The sequence below is a fragment of the Miscanthus floridulus genome, unplaced genomic scaffold (genome assembly GCF_019320115.1).
Source record: "Miscanthus floridulus cultivar M001 unplaced genomic scaffold, ASM1932011v1 os_1265_1_2, whole genome shotgun sequence".
Lineage (NCBI taxonomy): Eukaryota > Viridiplantae > Streptophyta > Magnoliopsida > Poales > Poaceae > Miscanthus > Miscanthus floridulus.
Genome location: NW_027097620.1, coordinates 33,717 through 54,698, shown reverse-complemented (window position 1 = coordinate 54,698; position 20,982 = coordinate 33,717). Strand labels below are relative to the sequence as shown.

Sequence of the window (20,982 nt, the reverse complement as noted above, 5' to 3'; positions counted from 1 at the left end):
AGCCTGCCCAACCGAACCACAATGCCTGCAGCGTAAAATCTACTTACTCCTCCAACAACATTGTGTCGTGTTGGGCTTAATACTGTTACTATCTCACGCCAATTTGGTTTCTCTGTGCTTTCCAGCACAGCAGTTAGTAGAAACTGACAATTTTGCTGCTAATGTACTGGTTGCTGGGAGCAGATGGATTTCACGAGCTATTTTAATTTTAACCGCAGCTTGAATCTCACGCACAAATTTAAACCTCTCTTTCCATCTCCTCATCATCATCTTGAAAAGCTGGCTGCTCCCCTCCGCACCACTCCAGTGGTAAGTAGTGTAGAGTACTCGCCGTAGGCCTGGCGGTAGGGCTGCGTGGAGCTGCTGTGCCACACCACAGCAAAGCCAGCCACAGGCAGGCGGCATCTCTTCCAGCTAGGAACTTGGAGGATCGATGCTTTCTTTCCCTCAAAGCAAAACCAGTCAGCACTCGTCCCTACATTTATTTCAGTTCTGTCCAGACGGGAGAGAGAGAGAGAGGTCCATTCTGGCTTTTCGGATCCCCAATTCATCCGGATCAATCAATCGGAATCAGCTTGGCAGGCGCAACAAGGAAACTTGGAGACGTTGTTCCCATATCTAGAGGATTATTAGGATCTCCCCCCTTCTTGCCATTGCTACTATATATCTTCGATTGAGGGCAGGCCCGGTTGATGCGCGGGACGCAATGGCGCCGCCGTCCCCTTCCTCCGCTCCGGCCAAGAAACGCACCAAGTGGCTGCGAGGCAACAAGAAGGTTCGTGCCTGCATTGCTCCCCTCCCCATTCACCTCTACTCTCCTCCGTCCATGCCCGCAAGATGATTTCGCCTTTGCAATCCCGAGAGGAGAGACCGAGGTGTCAGTCTTGTTCGGCAAGCGCTCGCCTTTCGTCTCCAGATGGCGAGATGCATGGCGTTCGTGATTGAAGGACGGACCCTCGTCCTCGTCCTCTTCCGTGATGCATTCTGTTTGCGGCGTTCGAGGACGGCTTGATTGTCCTTTTGCGCCGGGGGGGGGGGGGGGGGGGGGGGGGGGGGGGGGGAATCTTTCCTCCTCGTACGGTTGGTTTCAGTGTTGGGGGTTGAAACCTGCTGATGGCGATGCGTTGATTGCAATGTGCGACAGGTGATCGATAGGTACCTCGGCGAGGCGCGGGCGGCTCTCGCCTCGGCGGCGCAGGACACCGAGGATGGGGACGACGCGGCGGTGGCGGCGCTCGGCCTGGTGACCGCCGCTCTGGAGATGTCGCCGCGGGCCGAGGCGGCGCTGGAGCTCCGGGCGCGGGCGCTCCTCGCGCTCAGGCGCTACCGCGACGTCGCCGACATGCTCCGAGACTACATCCCCAGCTGCGCCAAGTCGTGCTCGGGCGACGACGCCACCACCACCGCCTCGTCCTGCTCGTCTGGCTCCGGGGCAGAGCTCCTGCCCCCGGACCGCGACCGCTTCGACGCCGGCGCCACCCGCTTCCTCTGCTGCCTCGACGTATCCGACCTGAAACGCCGCCTCGTCGCCAGCTTCTCCAGGAGCTCCGGCACCGAGGCCTACCAGTGGAGGTACCTGGTCCTGGGCCAAGCCTGCTTCCACCTCGGCTTGATGGAGGACGCGGTGGTGCTTCTCCAAACCGGCCGCCGTCTGGCCACCGCGGCGTTCCGGCGCGAGAGCGTGTGCTTGTCGGAGGACAGCTTCTCGCCGTCGAACCTGCTGACAGCCAACAACGCCGCGCCCGCCAGCAGAAGGACGTCGTCCTCCAATAAGTCCAGCTCTACAACAGCGTCCGAGGCGGAGTCCGTGTCGCAGCTGCTCGCGCACGTGAAGCTCCTCCTCCGCCGCCGCGCCGCGGCGGTGGCGGCGCTGGACGCCAGCCTCCCCGGCGAGGCCGTGCGGCATTTCAACAAGGTGCTCGACACGCGCCGCAGCGTGCTGCCACACCCCTTCGCCACGGCCTGCCTCGTGGGCCGCGCCGCCGCGTTCCGCTCTGCGGGGCGCCCCGCGGACGCCATCGCGGACTGCAACCGCGCGCTGGCGCTCGACCCGGCCTTCATCCCGGCGCTGCGCGCGCGCGCCGACCTGCTGGAGTCGGTCGGGGCGCTCCCGGACTGCCTCCGGGACCTCGACCACCTCAAGCTCCTGTACGACGCCGCGCTCCGGGACGGCAAGCTGCCGGGCCCGAGCTGGCGGCCGCAGGGCGGCATCCGGTTCGGGGAGATCGGCGGCGCGCACCGCACGCTCACCGCGCGTATCCAGCAGCTCCGCGGCCGCGTCGCCGCCGGCGAGGGGTGCGGCGTGGACTACTACGCCCTCCTCGGGGTGCGGCCCGGGTGCACGCGCTCTGAGCTGGAGCGCGCGCACCTGGTGCTGACGCTGAAGCTGAAGCCCGACCGGTCGGTGTCGTTCGCGGAGAGGCTGGAGCTCGTGGACGAGCACCGCGACCTGGAGGCCGTGCGCGACCAGGCGCGCATGTCGGCGCTGTTCCTGTACCGGATGCTGCAGAAGGGCTATTCGTTCATCATGTCGGCTGTGCTGGACGAGGAGGCTGCGGAGAGGCAGAGGGCCAAGGACGCCGCCGCGGCTGCTGCTTTGGCTGCCATGGCAGAGTCCGAACCAAAGCAGCAAGAAGAAGAAGAAGAAGAAGTGGCGACAATGCCAGAGAAGCCGGTGCCGGTGCCGGAGAGTGTTCCCCTCGCCATTGCAAACGGTGGCAACGTTCTGGTCACCACCAAGCCGGAAGCGATGGCGCCGGTGATTCCAATGCCCAGGACAGTGGTGACTGCAGCGACGCCATTGAGCCCACCGTTCCAGGGCGTGTTCTGCCGCGACATGGCGGTGGTCGGCACCCTGCTGTCCCGTGGCGGGTTCGACCGGCCGATTCCGGTGAAGTGCGAGGCAATGAGCTGCTGATCGTGGATCCAACGATGAACTTGCTGTAGTGGCAGCAGTAGCAAGCATTGTACAGTCTGGGAAGTCGCTTTCCTAGTTCCTGGTGTGGGGGAGGGGGAAGAAGAAGCGTCAGGGAGATTGAGATTTTGATTGGCTTCGTTTGTCGCGTCAGCAGCAGGTCCTTTTCCGAGTTCGTTAGAGTGCAATGCAGGCTCATCGCTTCTCTTGGCCGTGTACTGTAGATGCTCGTTCAGCCCCTCCTTCCTTGGTACTGCAGATGTTGTACAGTTTTATTTTATCATGAAGATTCTGCTGTGCAGTCCTCATGTAGTTCCGTCCCCGTTTATGCACGGCTCTTGGCTCATCCTGTAGTTTTCCTCGTTGTTTGGAATGGATCGAAGAAAAGTGGCGGCGTCAGCATCAGACATGGCAATGGGCAATGGCTACGCAAGGCTGTAAAGGTAAAAGGCAGATGGACGCATTGTCAGTCTGTCACACTCACACACATGGCGGATAAGTCCGAGGCAGGCAGCTCTCGCGTCCCATGGCCATGCTTGTGTGACGGAAGATGATGTGAGCCAGCCAGGCAGGCACCACCAGGTCGTCGATGAGATCACGCAGCAGCGAAGCACGTCGTTGTCGTCGTCCCCGTCCCCGTCCCCGTCCCCCATGGACCGTGGGCCATGGCTCCTGCTCCTCCATGGCTGGAGGAGGCCCTGGCCCCTGGAGGAGGGAAAGTGACCTGACGCTGTGACCCACCTCTCTCCCTCTCTGCACTGTACCTGAGGAGCTCTGCATCATGTGCATATGCGCGGCCGCAAAGTTGCAGTGGTGGTGGTGGTGGAGCATGGCATGGCATGGTATGGCTGTGGCAGCAATGCATGGCATGGATGCTCGGCGTTCTGCTTCTGCATCTGCTGCACTGCAGCTACAGGGCACAATCAAAACTCTCCACTCTCTCACTTTCGGTCCTCTTGGCTTGGCTGATGGCTGGCCTCATCTCTGAATCATGGCGTTCTCGCCATTCCTTTTTTGTTCTCTTCTATTCTGTTCTGACAACATTGTCAAAACCAGCTCTCAATTTTTCCCATTATACGCGGCCACAATCAGAGACGGTGGCGAGGTGTGGCTCACCACGTCATATATTGGTCCCTGACCCTGAAGAAGAAAGGATGATATCTATCTAATCGATGCACATGATGGGCTCTGTCTGCGGAGCATGCATGCCTTTGTGCATCGCAATGACTGACACTGATGAGGTGATCAGTTGCTGATGATGAATGATTACTCTATTTAGGAGAGGAGAGAGGGGGAGGGGAGGCTGCTTCATCTTGCAGGTTCCTGAATCCTGAGACTCAGATGCAGCAGCAGTGACGGCATCCCAGTAGAAGCGGCGGCCCGGCCTAATAATTGAAAATGACGAGGCGTTCTTGGATTGAAGCCTCGGTAGGCGCATGCATGGAACGGATGGATCACAATCATACTACATGGATGGATGTTTACAGCTTTTGCTCAGACCTCAGAGCGAGCAAAGGATGATGGCCTTCACGTGCTGCCTCATCCCATCTAGGAGTAGGAGTATCCCATGTTCACGAGTTCGTCCATCCATCACCATGACCATGATCTCTCACAGGCTCTCACTTGCTGCCTGTGTGTGGCTCAATAATAGTCTTAAAAACTCGCAGCTGAACCTGAAACAGAAGAGGCAGGAAGGGCGTGATCAGGCATTCCTTCCTTCACCTGGCAGCTACAGCAAGTGATTGGAGCCTAGTGACGTCACTAGTACGCTGGCTCCAGAGCTTGCTGTGATATTTCATTTCTGGGATGCATGCAATGCACATGCACCTAAACTAAAAGATGATTCTCGTCCATCTATCCATCATCGTCGAATTATCTTATCTTATGGTTCCCTCGAATCGAATAAACAACAAGACACAAAAGGTGGTTTGTAGCTAAGCTAGCTTTTGGTTGGTCGTCCTAGTAGAATACTAGAATAACTAACGATCTGTATCTTGCGTTCAAAATAATGATCCGTATCGCTTGATGATGTTGATCTGGTAGTATTGCAGCCTTTGACAGGTTTATATGCTTGCTAGCTAGTGTAGCGACCCTTAGCTTGATGGTCACCCGAAAGGCTGAAACTGAAGGAGGGTGCGCTTGTGCATGAGCAGAGGAGCTTGATACAGTTCACAGTCGTTTAATGAACAACGATGGCATAATAAAAAAGATAGGGAGGAATGTGCATGCTAGCTGTTCTTTAGCGAGCAAGAAACCATGACAAAAAAAAAACTGTCCGTTAAATAATTAAGAAGAAAAACAAAGCTAGTTGTTGGTTTGCTGCAAAGACGAGACACTGTACCAACATGCAAGTATATATCTCAGTCTCACATGTGACCTCACTCCAAGCACTCTAGATATGATGCAAACTGAGGAGAGTAGAGCCTATCTCTATCTGGCTGGATTTGTCCTCACAAAACAGTTCTGATTTACACGCTAGAAACTGTTTCTCTCTCTAATGAACTACGTAGAAGTTGATGAAGTCAGAGGCTTGGGATCCTCTGAGTAATGTTCCCGACCAAAACAAAACAGGTCCTAATATACGTGCAGCTTGCCCTAAGATGACCGATACGGTAGGTGATCATCCAATCTGAGTTCTGAAGAAGAGACAGCACAACTCCTGGACACACACAGGGACACAGGCGACGCGACGTGGACTCCAGTTCCTGTCCAGCTCACCACCGAATTAAAATTGATGATGAGAGCCAACCAAGGCAGCTGACCCTGCATCAATTCAATTGATCCAACGACGACGTGGCACGGAGCCGGAAGATAGACGGACAGGTGGCGACAGGACCGTGGCACGTGGCAGTTTGCGGGTACGAGTAATTCATACACTGACGCCGGCCGCCTTCGTCAAGTCTTGTGCTTCAGCTTCACGGCCCACCCCCGTCCCAACGGCGACCATGACCCAACCAGACATCTACCTACTCTTCCATCCATACGATGATATGATGATACAAGTGCCCACAAAACTTGAACATGAAAACAAATCTGTAATTTGAACTCAAAATTATGAGTTTAGGAAAACCCAAAATGTCAGTGACTGAAAGGGAGTATGTTGATGTTGGTCAGATGAACCATCCACCCCCTTGGATTTCTTTATTTAATCACCACTGCACAACTTTAAACGTGCAGTGCCATCGTGCAGCAAACTTCAAATGTGCATGAATGTTGCAAGGAAAGCATCCTGTACTACATCTGCATCCATTCGTCGAAGAAGCTTTGCACGGCCTTTGCATTTCTCGGGCACACACAATCATGCCGGACGATCCGGAAATAGCGCGCTTTACTGTGTCCAGCAGCGCACCAAATGCCCAGATTGATGGCATCTTGATAAAGGAGATCACAGCATTTCATCAGATCCGTGCATTTACATAAGAGTCTATCTACTGAACAACCGTGTGTTTTAGTAAAAGCCAACACTCAGGTGTTGGCTGCAAGTAAAACACATGATTTCCAAAGAGTTATATCCATGTGTTTCAGAAGCAACTAGCATTCGATTGTTAAATCCATCTAAAACACAAGATTTCTATCAGCACCAAAATTCGGTTGTTTCACAAAGCACTAGTACATGAATTCTAGCACCTTCGGCTATATTTAAATCAAACGGCTCCACCTCTAGCTGCATTGTTATCTGGTTCAGGAAGCTCAGGCTCGCCTTCAGATCTGCCTCAGCCGGCCAGCATCACCTCTGGGTCACTGTCCCTCATCTAAAGATTGGTTGCATCAAAAGGACCCGTTCAGTTTCTTGTCAGATGTTATACTGCATCAACAAAGGAGTTAGCAGTCAATGAATGGAGTCCTACTTTCCTAGTTCTCATTCTAATTTTTAATGCTTGTCTCATTCTAATTTTTAACACAAAGCCGAACTAAGCCTCGCAAAAAATATGCCAGATGGGGCCAAGCTACCATGTCCCTCACTTGTCTTGCTTGTTGCAAAGCTGCAACCCGCAAATGAACAAAAGACAAAAGAAAATAAGTAGCTGGACAAAATGGCTGCTACAAGAAACTATAAATGCAAAACTATCAGTAAGCTGGAGTTAACATGCACACTATTACAAGCAGACTGCTACAACTAAGGAAAAACAAGACTAAGGATAGCTAATTACAGTAGTAGTAGTATAGACAGAGCTGTTATTGCTACTAAATTACTGCTCATGTCAATACACTTACACACAACTGCTACTACCATAACATGAAGGAACAAAACTAATTAGATAACCTAAACAGCTATATAAAAGATAATGAGAGGTAGAAAACTGCACAGATAGCAAAGTTATTTGATTGTTGTTGCTACTGAACAGAATAAGAACAGCAGGAAGCCTACCTACTTACCATGTCGAAGTCCTGCTGCTGCTATCTGAAAATCAGGGAAGGCTATAAGTTAATTGCTTACTGCTGCTACTGAAATTAATAGGAACAACTAGATCCTGCACAGACAAAAACACAAATGACAAAAATAAGATGTGTGTTGGCACAAATCAGAATTAACAAAGTTTATGAAGTGTTAGCACAAATCACAAGAGACAATTTTTTCTATAAAAGGACAAGGACAAAAACTTGGCTTGGGGAAGACACAAATCACAATAAAAAGAGGACAAGGTGTGTTGACACAAATCACAAGAAATAATTTTTTTCTATGAAAGGACAATGACCGAAAAGAGATGTGTGTTGCCACAAATCACAATTAACAAAGTTCAAGATGTGTTAGCACAAATGACAAGAAACAATTTTTTCTATGAAATGACAAGGACAAAAATGAGGTGTGTGTCGACACAAATCACAAGTAACAAAGATATGGTGTGTGCTAGCACAAATCACAACGAACAATTTTTTCTATGAAAGAACAAGAACAAAATTTTGGTGTGGGCTGACACAAATCACAATAACAAAAGAAATAAGCAATGTCAACTAGGATCTTGATTGCTTCAACTTGATTGCAAGGCCAAACTGTAGTGTGTTGCTCCTGTGTCTGCTAGGACATCTCATAGCTCTCTACATGTAGTGTTCTCTGGTTCAGGAAGCTCACTCGCGTTCATGTCTACCTCAATCATCACCTCCAGGCCACTGACCCTCATGTCAAGATTGGTGAAATGTGTTGCGACAAAAATCAATAAACACATTACGATTTTTTCTATAGTATGATAGACAAAATACTGAAATGTGTTGGCACAAATCATAAATAATTCAGGCCCCACAAATTCAATATATGTTGCACCTACAAAAGAAGAGCCCCCACAACCAAGCACACCATACCTGGAAGAGAATCCTAAATGAGCTTGTACCCACGACATGTTCTACCATGTAACTGATGATCTACATTTAAGCTCGAAACAAGAACAACAGCATGAGCTACTGAAGACAAGATGAGGCTACCAAAAGTAAGCAGGCTACCATGTAACTGAACCACGTTAGAGCAATATTATTTGTCATCAAGACTAGATATTACACATGTTGGGCACCATAATTACTAAAATTGAAGTATGCAATTTACTACTTATAAATGTGCAATAAAGAAATGGATATTGAACGTAGCTTTCTTGTACAGTATATGCAACACACAGTTAAAATATATGAGAGCTCCTACTATTCTACAGTATATGTACAGAATCAAGAACTAATATATAGCTAAATGATATCTCAGGGTCAGTACCAAAATATGCACGCCTCACTCTAACTCAAAAAGACTTACCCAAGGCTATACACAGCTGAGTGGAGCATGCCGATCTTCTAGCTTCACAGCTGAGAGCAAAAACATTCACAATTAACATGTTATAATTTATTTATATAGTAAGACAAAGACAAATTACTAAAATCATAAACAAACACAGCCACACTCACACAGAGACCCCAAAGCTACGATACAAAAGTATAGAGCTCTAACCTACGTAAGTAGAGTTTCATCAGTAGGAAGCTTAAAGACCATCCTTAGTGCCTCCACTTTCAGTCAGCAGTCTGAACCTGCATTATGTGTTGACCATGTACAGAGTTAAAAAAAAGCAATACGACCAGATTTTCATCAGTGACTAGAATAGTCAAAAGAAGCATACAAAACCATCCTCAAATATGTCAATCAGCTGGTAGTCAGTATGGTTAACACGGGGGCACCTACAGTTATGCGATAAGGGCACAATATACTCAAGCTTCTTCCCATTGAAAATAGAAAATGACCACAAAGTTCCATTTGGCGTGCTCATGCTTCCCTGTCTTGGAAGTGGAGAACTAAACAACCTGCAATAAAAAGACCTTAAGTACATGTTAAACTAAAAGACCACAAAGGACAACGACAAAAACTTGGCCTGGGAAAGCACAAAATCACAATAAACAAACGAAAAGGTGAGTTAGCATAAAATCACAAGAGACAATTTTTCTATGGAAAAACAAGGATAAAAACTTGGCTTGGGCAGGCAAAAATCACAATAAAAAGAGGAAAGGGGGTGTTAACACAAATCCCCAGAAACAATTTTTTCTATGAAATGACAAAGACAGAAAAGAGGTGTGTGTTGCCACAAATCACAATTGATAAACTTCAAGATGTGTTAGCATAAATGACAAGAAACAATTTTTTTCTATGAAAAGACAAGGACAAAAATGAGATGTGTGTCGACACAAATCACAAGTAACAAAGTTGAAAGATGTGTTACCACAAATCACAAGAGACATTTTTTTCTATGAAAGGACAAGGACAAAATTTTGGTGTCGGCTGACACAATCACAAGAAACAAAGGATAAGGTGTGTTAGCACAAATCACAAAGGACAATTTTTTTCTATGAAAGGACAAGGACCAAAACTTATTGTGGGTAGGCACAAATCACAATTAACAGAAGAAAAGGTGTGCTAACACAAATTACAAGAGACATTGTGAGTTTTATCATATACCTTGGCAGAACCAGTGTTGTTGGGAATGATGTTAAAGTTGGTGGCCCTGCCACCTCTCTAGTCCTTGGCTGAGAGTCCATCAACAGTCTTCTCGGTGGCTAAAAGACAAGCATCATGTTGTCATTTTACAGCAAAATGGATTTGGGATCTAGGAGAACACGATACCCAAACAAGTGAAACAGCATACACATTCTGAAACAAATAAAGGACCGTGAAGAAAAACTATACCTTTCAGATGCGTAGCAGCCTTGTCCTTGTTAGTGAAGACACCGGTGGACTCCATGACATAGTTGGCACCAGCCTCACCCCACTGGATCTAATCAGGGTTCTTGTAGAATTAAAGCAATTCAGGCATCAGCTCACAAGCTCAAAGCTAAAGCCTGAACAAATAAACTCAATCCATGTACGAAATAAGCAGGAGAGGGTACATGAGAGTACCTATTGCCAAAGATGGTGACCGCCTTGTCAATGAAGAGGAGGGTCTTGGAGTCCTTTGAGGGTGATGTCACTGTGCTTCCAGTAAAATGGTGCTTGAGCCTAAACATATGGTAGATGAAAAAATAACATGTACCTATCAGCCAATACCATAGCTAAGAACAGAGGGTGGGATTAGTGTAGCACTAGCATACCTAGAGACAGCAATGAAGGCCCCAATGCACTACAAACAAAAGGAATAGCCAGTTAGTGAGATCATTATTATATCACTATACAAACCTACATATAGCAATAACGTGCTAGAATATTTGTTTTTTCTAAGAGCAGCGAGCTAAACCTCCACGAGAGCAACAAATGATGTTGCCATCATTGCAAAAGCTTCACCCGCATCAAAAGTTGCAGCACCCCACTGAAAGGGATATTGAACGCAAAATGTGGGGGCATATAACAGATTCAACCACAGAGACAAGCTTCCTGAACATATGTTTTTTCTACTTAATCAAATGTAAAAAGGAAAAAATAGTGATAAAGTTATTTATAAAGACTAGATATTGACATGTTACACACAATAATTGCAGTATTTGAACTACGCAATTTACTACTAATAAATGTGCAATCAAGAAAATGGTGCTTCTACATAAAAGAATAGAATGAAATCATAGTTCAGTAGAATTCTGATGTAGTTTGCAGTATAAATTCACCATCCTCCATAGCTACATAACAAAAAATAATAAAGTTTAATCATATAGTGTTTGAATAAAATATTTAGATGCAACCTCATTGTATGAGTCCACTACAACCTCACTGCAATATTTGCATGCGGGTCAAACAATTATCCAGCTTAAAAATGTTATGCTAGACTGCTGAAGCAATCTCATATTCACAATTAAGTTCATACCAGTTTACAGTTTAGACAAGTCAAAATTAAGTTCACAGAAAAATAAACTCGCAGATCACAGACAACCTGGTTTACAAAAGGCCTCAAACAAAAAAAATTCAGATTCTTTTGGAGGAGATTTATCAGATTTCAAGTGTTCACTCAAATTAGCAGCCCCAAGAATTCCTAGAAAAGATGAATATAATAGATAATATAATTTAGTAAATATAAAGTATATAAAATTATGTGAGAATATAAAGCAGTAATGCATAACACATGATTACAATTTCAAATCCCAAGGGTCCCAAATGCAGGCAAAATGCAACAAGATGGGATATCTATAAATATTATATACAGAAAGTTTTTATTGGGAAGCTGTAATTTCAGATGAAATAAATTGGAAGGAACCGAATTGAATAAGTTCACCAAATTTTGTCAATATGCACAGAACATTTGCTAGGGTGCAACAATCTTAAGTATATCAAATCCTGCAAATATATTATCTTATAAGGAAACATGTAGTTATAAGCTATGAGTTTTAAATGGTTGTAACAGAAAAGGAACCTCAAAAATATTATGTTGGATACATTCATAGAGGTATTTTAGTTAGTAAATCTGTATGAGTTAACCACTCTCAAGCATGAGCATGTCTGTTAATACGAAAAGCAACTAAGTTCCAAGAAATGACTGTGTTTAAAGTGCATAAAATAAATACTAATGCAATCCTGGGAAAACTTGACACATGAGCCTGATACTAACCAAACATATTGAATTCACAATATATGCATAAGATCTATCGCCACAGACTAAGACTAAACAAATCTAACTTTCTCAGCCATATAGGTCTGCATAATGAATCACTGCCATAGTAAGTTTGTACAGTATAAAACTAGGATAGAACAAGCATTTCAATCAAATAGCAGGTTCGGTTTCACTTTCACAACTACCCGAGATCTACCAGGTTTCACATTGGGTTACCATTCAAATTTATAACCATAATACCTGCAATACTGACTCACAAACAGCGGATTCCTTGATCAAGCGAGGAATGTAAGACTTAAGAAACAAATTAGTCCCAACAAATTAGGCACAACTCATAAAAACAAATAAGGCACAAATTAGCCCCCAACAAACACGCTACAAAAGCAGGAGTTCAGTTAAGAAACAATCTGCATTTGTCCTGAAAAATCAACTTACAAAGTGACCCATATATCCATGCTAGTCTGTTATCACACCATTCATACTAAGATGCCATAAAACAACAACCATTATTTGCTGTGAGATCTGACGAAATGAGAAGGAAAAAAACAAAGTATGAACAGAGATCGAAAAACTGGTTGCGCTGAACCTGAATCAGATGTTCAGGTACCTGAATCAGTAGCTAAGCTATAACAGTACGCCACAGAACCTGAATCAGATGTCCAGGGACCTTCCATTTTGAGCTACACTCGTGCAGTGCGCCCAGAGTATATTCATCAGGGAGCAGCTGAGCAAGCACCATGCCTGATGCACCTGTTGTAGACATTGAACAAGGATTAACCCAGCGCCCCCATGCCACTGCTTGCCAAACGCGCGCCCCACCGGCAAGCCCCACTTGGCCCGCTCACTCGCTGTGCCTGCCGTCAGAGCAAGGAAAGAGCCGATGCGCCACGCACCCCAGCAACCACCCCTGCTACAACCAAATCCATAGCCACAAACCAAAATCCCCCAAATCCAACGCAAATCCCCCATCTACATCCAAAAATCCCGCACCCAAATCTCTATCCATCAGGCAACAAAATGAGGCAACACACACCTCTCGAATCGCCGCGATGCCGACAGAAACAAGGGGAGCTAGCGTCAAACGCAAGTACCTCCCAAGCTCCGTCAATGGAAGACGACACCGAACAACCAAATCGGTGAGGTGGCAACGCGCAGAGATGGTGCGTGGTGGAGCGGCGAGGTCGCCGGAAGGAACACCTTTCCCCTTCCCTGGGCGCGCAATTCGAGAATATGAACTGTGCCAAAAAAAATATGGTCCGCTAGGCATTAAAGGGCCTATAATATTTGCGGGTGCGGGTAAAGATGGCAACGGCAAAATGCCCGCGGATAGCAGTGTCGTGTACCCGCGCCCGCGACGAAAATTTCGTGCCCGCGCCCACGCCCGTCACCCGCCACGGGTGTCATCCTGTGCCCACGCCCGCTATCCGCGGGCATGCCTTGCCCGCGGGCATGCCCGTGTGCCCGTCAGATCTCGTCGCCGGCCACCGGGTCCCCTTCCACGTGCTGGTTCTGGCTCCCTGGCTCCTTGCGCGCGCGTGTGTGTGACTGTGAAGACTGAAGATTGGGAATTTGGGATAAGGCCGAATGGGCGAGTGGGCAGCCGGTGTGAGGATTGCTCCTGACGGCTCCTGGCTCCCTGCGCATGTGTGTGGCTCCCTAGCTCTTTGTTTTATTTTATTTAAAAAAGCTTGCGCTCTCTCTGCAGCCAAACGCCACCTCAAAGGGATAAGGCTGTGGAGCGGGTGTGGCGGGTATGCGGGTGCGGGTAGAACATTTTTTGCCCGTCAGCTAATATCCGTCGGGTTTAGGGACGTACCCGTATCCATGCCCGCGGGCAGACTCACGCACCCGTATCCTTGCCCAACGGGTCGATTGCCCGCGGGCATGTGGGTATTTTGTACCCGTTGCCATCTTTAGGTGCGGCCCAGACCCAGTTACAACCAAACCAGGCGCACAAATCTTGAAGCCAATCGAACAGACAAAATTTGTGTGCCAACAAACCCAAAAACACATGGGTGCCCTATATCTTTTCTGTTACATAAATATTTATTAGCACCAAATTAAAGGCCATACATGTCTGCCCCCAATCACTTTGTATGTAGGAGTATTGTACAACACGACACGAAAAAAAAAAGACGACTGCAAGGTTTTGCCAGCTTTTCGCTTTCATCTTTTCATCACATCACATGCACGGTGCTTTTAATTTTTCAAAGGCAACGAGCTATTGTCATCAACTTGTACTATAGAGCAAGAGCACCCCGCTGGCGTCGTTACCTTAGCAATAGCACCCTTGGGAGCGAGGGAGACGACCTTTGCATTGCTTGCACGGGCCTAACCAGAATCATCTTTGTTTCAGCACCCTTGATTTAGCAGCGGTCTTCTTAGCCTTCTTTGCAGATTTCTGCTGGTCGCACCTGTCGCACAGCCAGTCACCACCACCACAGCCTTCCACGGGAGGGTTGCAGCAATCGGCGTGCACCCGGACCCCACAGCCGGCCTGATTCCCTTACACCGCCCCCGCACATGAGCATCAGCCTTTCCCGGTTGTTTGATCCACAGGCAGAACAGCTCTTGGGTTCGGCATCCATAGCAATAGCATCTTCCTGGTTCTTCAGGAGCTTCTGCAGTGACCTCTCTGCCAGATCGTGCATGTTGAAGAGGACGTGCTTGCTCAAGGGGTGCCCGGGCTTGCACACATACTCCACCAGATAATCTGCGCTGATGCATGGGATGTTGTGCCGCATGAATTCCTGCACCCACGCGTCCACGCTTGGCATGCCCGCGGATACAACCGCGAAGTCGACACTGGACTTCAAGAACCGGGTGTAAGGTGGGGAGGTTGCTAAGATGGTGCCATCACCAGATCTGATCGTGCGCTTTAGCGTGTCCTGGCACGACAGAAAGAGGAAATCTCAATCAGATGGCAATGAAAACATGTCGCTGTTTCCAAACACAGATAACGAATGGATAAAAACCAGAACTTGCCCGATTAGACTTACCAGTGTTGGAGCAATGCATTCCCCATATATAATGACCTGCATCCCATAGAAAGCGCCATAGCCAGTACGCTGCTTCAGCTGGCGCCACTTCCTTGGAGCATCCAAGCTGATTGTATCACCGATGTTCAGGCCTTGACCGTGCCACTCAAATGGCTCTTCCTCTAAGAACTTGCCAGCCTCATTGCAAGCAGTCAAGTAATCAGGCTTCAGTATCCACCTTTTTTTAGCAATAAAGGAAACTCACATTCAGATTCCATCAGAACAGAAAAAGGAAGAGTGATTATACAACATTTAAACACAGAGTGGAAATTGATTAAAGGCAACCTACTACAGAGTCATAGTAACTATCTAAGACAAATGGTGTTACCTGCCAGCCGCAGCAGCTGCGAAGAATTTTTCAGTTCTGCGCAGCTCAGTGGTGACAAGATGTGTTGCTTGAAAAGACCAGTGATGTGAATCCCTGCAAACTCTGCCTCTCAAGCGTCTAAGTATAGTCCTATACTCTTTTCTCAGCAGGCGATGTCCACTTAAAATAAACCATGTTGGTTCTGGCACATTCAAGGTTCCATAATCATTTCTTTTGATCATACTGTTCTCATCAAGCACAGCTTTGCTACTTTGTAATGCCTTTGTGATGGATTTGGAACTCTTGCTGTTCTTTCCACATTTTGTATTGGAAGTAAAATTACTACTGACTGGTATGTTCTCCTTGTCATGGTCTGTCGAACCATCCACTAAATCTGCAACCTTTTGTCTTCTGTTGCTTCTAGTTTTAGAACTCTGCATGTCTTTTGACCTCTCTTCCGTGGCATCTTTGCAAAATGATCCAACTGTATCATTCGTCCTACCCTCATTGGTGTTCTGCAGGTCTTTATCCACTGTTACCTTGTTAGCATTTCTAGAACTCTGTACAACTCTCGCTGGTGAGACAACTTTATCTTCAGATACCAATACCTTCGCAGTCTTGCAAGGCTCACTACCAGATTTGTGGTTTTGGACAGCAGATAGTTTCCTCTTGGCTACAACCTTACGGATTCTATTGTTTGGTACTTTATTTGCTGCACATGTTTCAGGGTCATCTGCGCTTGCACTGCTTGAAAGCCTTTTATAGTTTTCATCACCATTTCCTGGAGGAACTGCCTCATTAAAACTCGAGTTTGATGGCAATGTCTCAGTTTCATCATCAACAGTTGGTGAGTCAGATATATTGACATCAGCAGTCCGAGATCCCTTTGCAACCAAATTACTTGATTTGGAATTTGGTACCGTCCGAGATGAACTTCTTTGATTTTCATCTGCACTTGAAGTGTTTGAAAGCTTTCTGCGGTTCCCCTTCTTGTTCCTCTGCAGAGTCATATTAACAGACTCTGCCTTGGAAGCCACTAGTGATTCGCTTGTCTTGCGATTGGGACCGTGAGAGCTGGTTAGAACTTCATTCCTTGATTTGGTGTTCAGGGCTTCTGCAAGAGATGATGGTGTATTTTCGGCAGCATTTGGACTACAACACCCTTCTCTCTGTTGTGCCTCCACGTTTTCATGAGAAGAAACTTTATCATGATTGGGCTTCGAAGGTGCAACCTCACTTTTACTATTTACGAATTCACCAGCAGCTTTACTGTCAGCATTGCGAGACCGCTTGGAACCAGCCTTCCTCACTCTGGAAGTTGATACTTTCGAGGGAAATGTTCCATGTTCATCAGTGATCTTGTTAACTGGGACATCTTTAGGATCTTCTCCCAAGTTCTGACAAGAAACCTCTTTATCAGGTTTTGAGCAAGGAGCTGCAGCTTCAATTTTGCTTACCCGCTGAGCATCAGTCATCTCAGCGTCCCTATTCTGGTGAACACCTAAACTTTCTTTTCTAACTTCAGAACTGACAGAAGGGGATATGTTACAGCGCTCCTCAGTTGTTGCCTCGTGCAGTGCTGGTGTCTTTACTACATCAGGTGCCCCCATATTCTTATCGTTAGCAGAATTTTCAGGAAGTTTTTCCACTTCAGCAGAGCTTACACGCTTCAAAGATGTTCTCCTATAACTTAACAGGTGGCCTTTACATCCAGACATCTGCTTCTCTGTTGAATTCATAGTTGGACCACTGTTTACATGACCATCAACTTTAGTAGATTCGGTAGGGCTTCTACCCACATTAGAAGCAGCTGCTTCCAATGCACTTTCCTTGCCTGAAAAAGGACTACTTGATATTCCACTCCCCGAGTCTGGGGCTTCATTCGGCGCCTTTGAATTGACTGAAGAAAGAATGCTTTTCCTCCTATGAGCAAGTCCACCGCCAGATCTATCAACATGCTTCGTCACTTTAGGTGATACTGATTTTGAAGATCGCCTTCTAGAATAGCCAAAGGTTTGGTCATTTCTTGATGCTGAATTGCCTTCTAATCTTGGATTAAACCCACACGTGTTTAGGTTTTCTTCAACTGATGACTGAGAAATGTTGGGTTTGGGATCAGGTACATGCCCATCGTCCTTCTGATCTACCTTTCTGCTCAAGTCTTTTGAGTGTAATATTTTCTTGGAGAAATTTTCTTCAGAAGAGATTGACTGAAGATCATTGTTGACATTGATCTGACTGGAACCATGGAAACAGTTCCCGTCAGTGTTCTCTATGTTGTCCGCTGGAATAGTGAGTGCAATGCTTTTATGTACACTGGGAGTATTAAGGGTACTAGCCCTGGTGTCAAGTTCCCTTCTGTGATCGTCTTTAGCTTCATCCCTACTGGCCTGATCTGCAGGAGCCTCATCATTCTCACTGTGGTAAATGCGAGAGTGGGTAATGGCACCATGATCAACAGATGTTGCAGCACACTTTGTGTCAGGGGCACTTCCTGAGTCAGCTCTGATGTCAGGTGATTTCGTGCTCGCGTCGTCTGCTTTCATAATCTGTTCTGGAGTGCCCAAGTGTTTTCCTGTAGCACCCACTACATTGCTAGCAGAGATAGTAGGACCTCCACTGGGTGCATGGACAGCAGAATCAACATGAGATTTGGATCTGATCTCTCTAATAGGTGTCCCTCTGCCAATATGTCTGCTACTTGATGAGCCTCTACCAGCATCTTCTGCTTCATCTTCAGAGTCCTTAGCTTGTGCTTCCATTATCTCTACTTCCCAACCACTGAATGAAACAAATTACCAGAGTTAGATTACATTACATATACTATTATACTATATTAATGTTACTGGCATATAAACACGAGATGATCCTAAGGATATTGAAAGATATGTAAAACAGAAAACATCAAAAGAAAAAGATATTATTATGGTATACTTACCTTTTCGTATAATGATCAACCGGAAGGATTTCCCATGCCTTTAAGCTGCGGCAATAACATATACAATACTTCAGCAGTTCAGCACAATTTTTTTTTAAAAGTACAACAGCTATTTTTGGGGGTAGGTTGGTTCAATCTTAAATGCATATACCATTCTTCCAGCCACCGGTGATTGACAAGCTTTATATTCACCTGTTTAGCAAGTTCGTATTTATCACCTAGCATAGTTCAAAGGGAAAAAAATGATCAATAAATGGCATTCAGAAAATACTACAGCTGATTGAAAGTAGCAGAATTTTCCAGTTCAAACTTTTCAAGAGAACATTCAGAGGAATCTTAGGTTAATTATTGCATTCTTGTTGAAATTAAGCCTAACCAAAGGCAAGAAACAAATATCAGATTTTATTGCCAATGCAAGTATCTACCAGTAGCCCTCATAAAGCAGCATGTCAGCACTTTTAAAAGAAAAGGGAGACAAAAATAATCAGGAAATTAGCCTCAAAATTGCCAAGTCAATGAATTGAATAGATAGACATACATTCTAGATTTCTAACCTCTAAAGTTTAAAATGTACAGATGTACTAATAAGAGAACATAGGGAGACTAAGAGAGTAAAGTTCAAGGTAAAGTAGTAGTGTAGTATACAAAACTATGAAGAAATACCTTCAAATTTGTAGCAAATGAGATGGGTAATTATGTTTGCTGCCAAAGACTTGGAGAAGTTTGCTCCCATCAAAGAAACCATTTTCTACAATTGGTATCAGATTCATAATGAGAACTAAAAATTTTGGTATCCAGACTTGATTCTGACAATAAACAATCTAGTGCCAACAAGGAAAGGAGTGAAAATACAAGAAGCATCTGTCGCATGTGAATCTACTCCTTTAGGCTATAGCACAGTGAACATGTGTCATTTGGTGAGAATATTGACTTGGAAGATGTTTGGTGTTAGTAAATAGGATTAGCTGTACTAGTAAAGCATGTTAAGAGAGCAACAGAAAAAGAAGTGCAATAGCAAAGACAACAACAAAATAAGCTTCCAACATATGACCTCTTCGTCAAAGAAATCAATAATTAGTGACAGAATGAATAACAAAATAGCTTGACCATGCACTGTTTTTGCATAGAAGCATGGAATAATTGTTAGAGCTCTACCCTCGGAGACATGAGGAATGGTGATCAATGCAGCAATGTTTACCATACATACCATTATGTCATCACGCCAATTCTTCTGGTACCCTGTCAAGCAAATGTGAAGTTTATCGCAACCCGGAATGCCTTTGAAATCTCTGACTGGAGCATATAGTACCTGCCAATTTTTTTAAAAAAAAAACAATGACCTTCACATCCTCAGACTAATCAGTAGAACATACTAGAATATGATAGCCCTAAACACAGGTCCTCCTCCACCCAAACACTAATCCACATGGAACAGACGTGTGCATACATTGTTTTCTTATGGGGAAAGGACACTTATGCTTACTGGTACCCCCTAAAACCACTAGTTTATTGTTTGGAAGGAAAAACACTAGGGCCTGTTCAGATCCCATGAATTGAAACCAATATCTAGAAAGTGCTTCCCATTTCATTATCAGATTACTTTCCAATTCCTCTAAATTCCTGGGAACCAAACAGAGCCTGAAGGTTAGGACAGCTGTAGCATAGAACGCAGGTAGAGAAGTGAGACTGACCCGATCTGCATCAGCCAATTCTCCGAGTTCGAAGCTGTCTTCCACCCACTGATCAACGACGACCTTCTTCCCGGCCTTCCTCGCTGCCACACACACTGGATCATCCTGCATTTATTTTTACTTTTTAATCAAAGGATGCACATGTGAATGAATGCACCGAAACAAAAATCAGCAAACTAGCAACCGAATAAACAACACAATCGCGTTGCATTTAGAAGTAGAATTGGACTGACATATAAGGTGTTGGAAACTATAACGTGGGTGCAGTCTCCGTCCAAACCTCCCACGTGGACGCCGCCACACCGCTCTATCTCCAAGCGATACTGCGAAAACGGGATCAACCCGCGTCAAATCAAACTGGACGAGATCAGCACGCGTATCGGAGCGCGAGCCCGCGGAGCGGATGAGGTTCGGGGGGGCAGCGCGCACCTGGGACGCGGAGACCTGGTCGAAGCCGTGGAGCACGAAGCGGACGCCGGCGAAGAGGTGCGCGTCGGCGTCTTCTTCGGGGCCGTGCGGGGGCATGGCGAGGGCCCTGGCCGGAGCGGAGATTGGGGGCTAGGGTTTGTTTGGGTTCGCCGGTGATTGATTTGAAAATGGAGGGAGAAGGGAGAGAGCGAGAGGGTGGGACTGGGATGGGGATTTTGGAGGGAAGACACTCTCCCTGCTCGAAATTGAGATTTGGATTTCGCGGCGCGCGTCTTCTTCAGTCGCGGGCTACTAGTTGGATTGGACGAGGGGGCGATGGGCCGCACGCAGCGAACGAACTGGCGAATTGCTGGGCTTTGTTTTGATATTAGGAAAATGTTCATTCCATCTCCTTTGAACGATTACCGTATCAAAACCAGACATTTTACTAAAAAAATTATTCAAATCATCTTCCTACCCAGGTTTAGAGTGGTTTTGAAGGTGATTTTTTGTTGGTTAAAATATTTGGTAAATACTTTATAAGGTTTTAAACCATAGAAAATATCTCTAAGTTTTTAAAAAATTCAATGATTAGAATATGCCAAATCCAAATAAAATATTTTGGAGCTCATGAAAATATGTCTATATGCTTGCAAAAAGTAGATTTAACTTCAGGGAAATGGAAAAGGT

At 46.1% G+C, this 20,982-nt stretch overlaps 2 protein-coding genes and 1 long non-coding RNA gene across 14 annotated transcripts; 1 reads left to right on the top strand and 2 right to left on the bottom strand.

The window, feature by feature from the left end:
• The first annotated feature begins 334 nt into the window (after positions 1–334).
• Positions 335–3,434, top strand: LOC136533855 (uncharacterized). The gene is made up of 2 exons (XM_066526378.1): positions 335–775; positions 1,145–3,434. The coding sequence occupies exons 1-2, from the start codon at positions 707–709 to the stop codon at positions 2,915–2,917; spliced, it is 1,842 nt and encodes a 613-aa protein (XP_066382475.1). The 5' UTR covers positions 335–706; the 3' UTR covers positions 2,918–3,434.
• A 3,017-nt stretch (positions 3,435–6,451) lies between these two features.
• Positions 6,452–13,137, bottom strand: LOC136533856 (uncharacterized). 12 transcript variants are annotated; one of them, XR_010778597.1, is made up of 11 exons: positions 12,944–13,132; positions 10,466–12,660; positions 10,275–10,373; positions 10,065–10,164; positions 9,837–9,934; positions 9,069–9,187; positions 8,841–8,917; positions 8,649–8,698; positions 8,213–8,272; positions 7,292–8,023; positions 6,452–6,666 (listed from the first exon to the last, which is right to left on the bottom strand). It is a non-coding gene; the product is annotated as an uncharacterized lncRNA (long non-coding RNA). The 12 variants fall into 12 exon arrangements; XR_010778593.1 differs by having other exon boundaries at positions 7,292–7,386; XR_010778598.1 differs by having other exon boundaries at positions 7,292–8,272; positions 10,466–10,494; positions 10,609–12,660.
• An 880-nt stretch (positions 13,138–14,017) lies between these two features.
• Positions 14,018–20,431, bottom strand: LOC136533858 (BRCT domain-containing protein At4g02110-like). The gene is given in 11 exon segments (XM_066526380.1): positions 14,018–14,405; positions 14,407–14,798; positions 14,910–15,126; positions 15,277–18,036; positions 18,194–18,238; positions 18,345–18,411; positions 18,857–18,941; positions 19,401–19,502; positions 19,885–19,989; positions 20,118–20,207; positions 20,314–20,431. Coding segments are annotated over 11 exon segments (4,113 nt in total). The 5' UTR covers positions 20,410–20,431; the 3' UTR covers positions 14,018–14,251.
• Between the last annotated feature and the right edge of the window lie 551 nt (positions 20,432–20,982).

Bases quoted from the DNA above. Each gene is read 5' to 3' on its own strand.
- LOC136533855 (XM_066526378.1), top strand. From the start codon at position 707: ATGGCGCCGCCGTCCCCTTCCTCCGCTCCGGCCAAGAAACGCACCAAG. The intron at 776-1,144 runs GTTCGTGCCTGC...AATGTGCGACAG, and splicing joins GGCTGCGAGGCAACAAGAAG to GTGATCGATAGGTACCTCGG.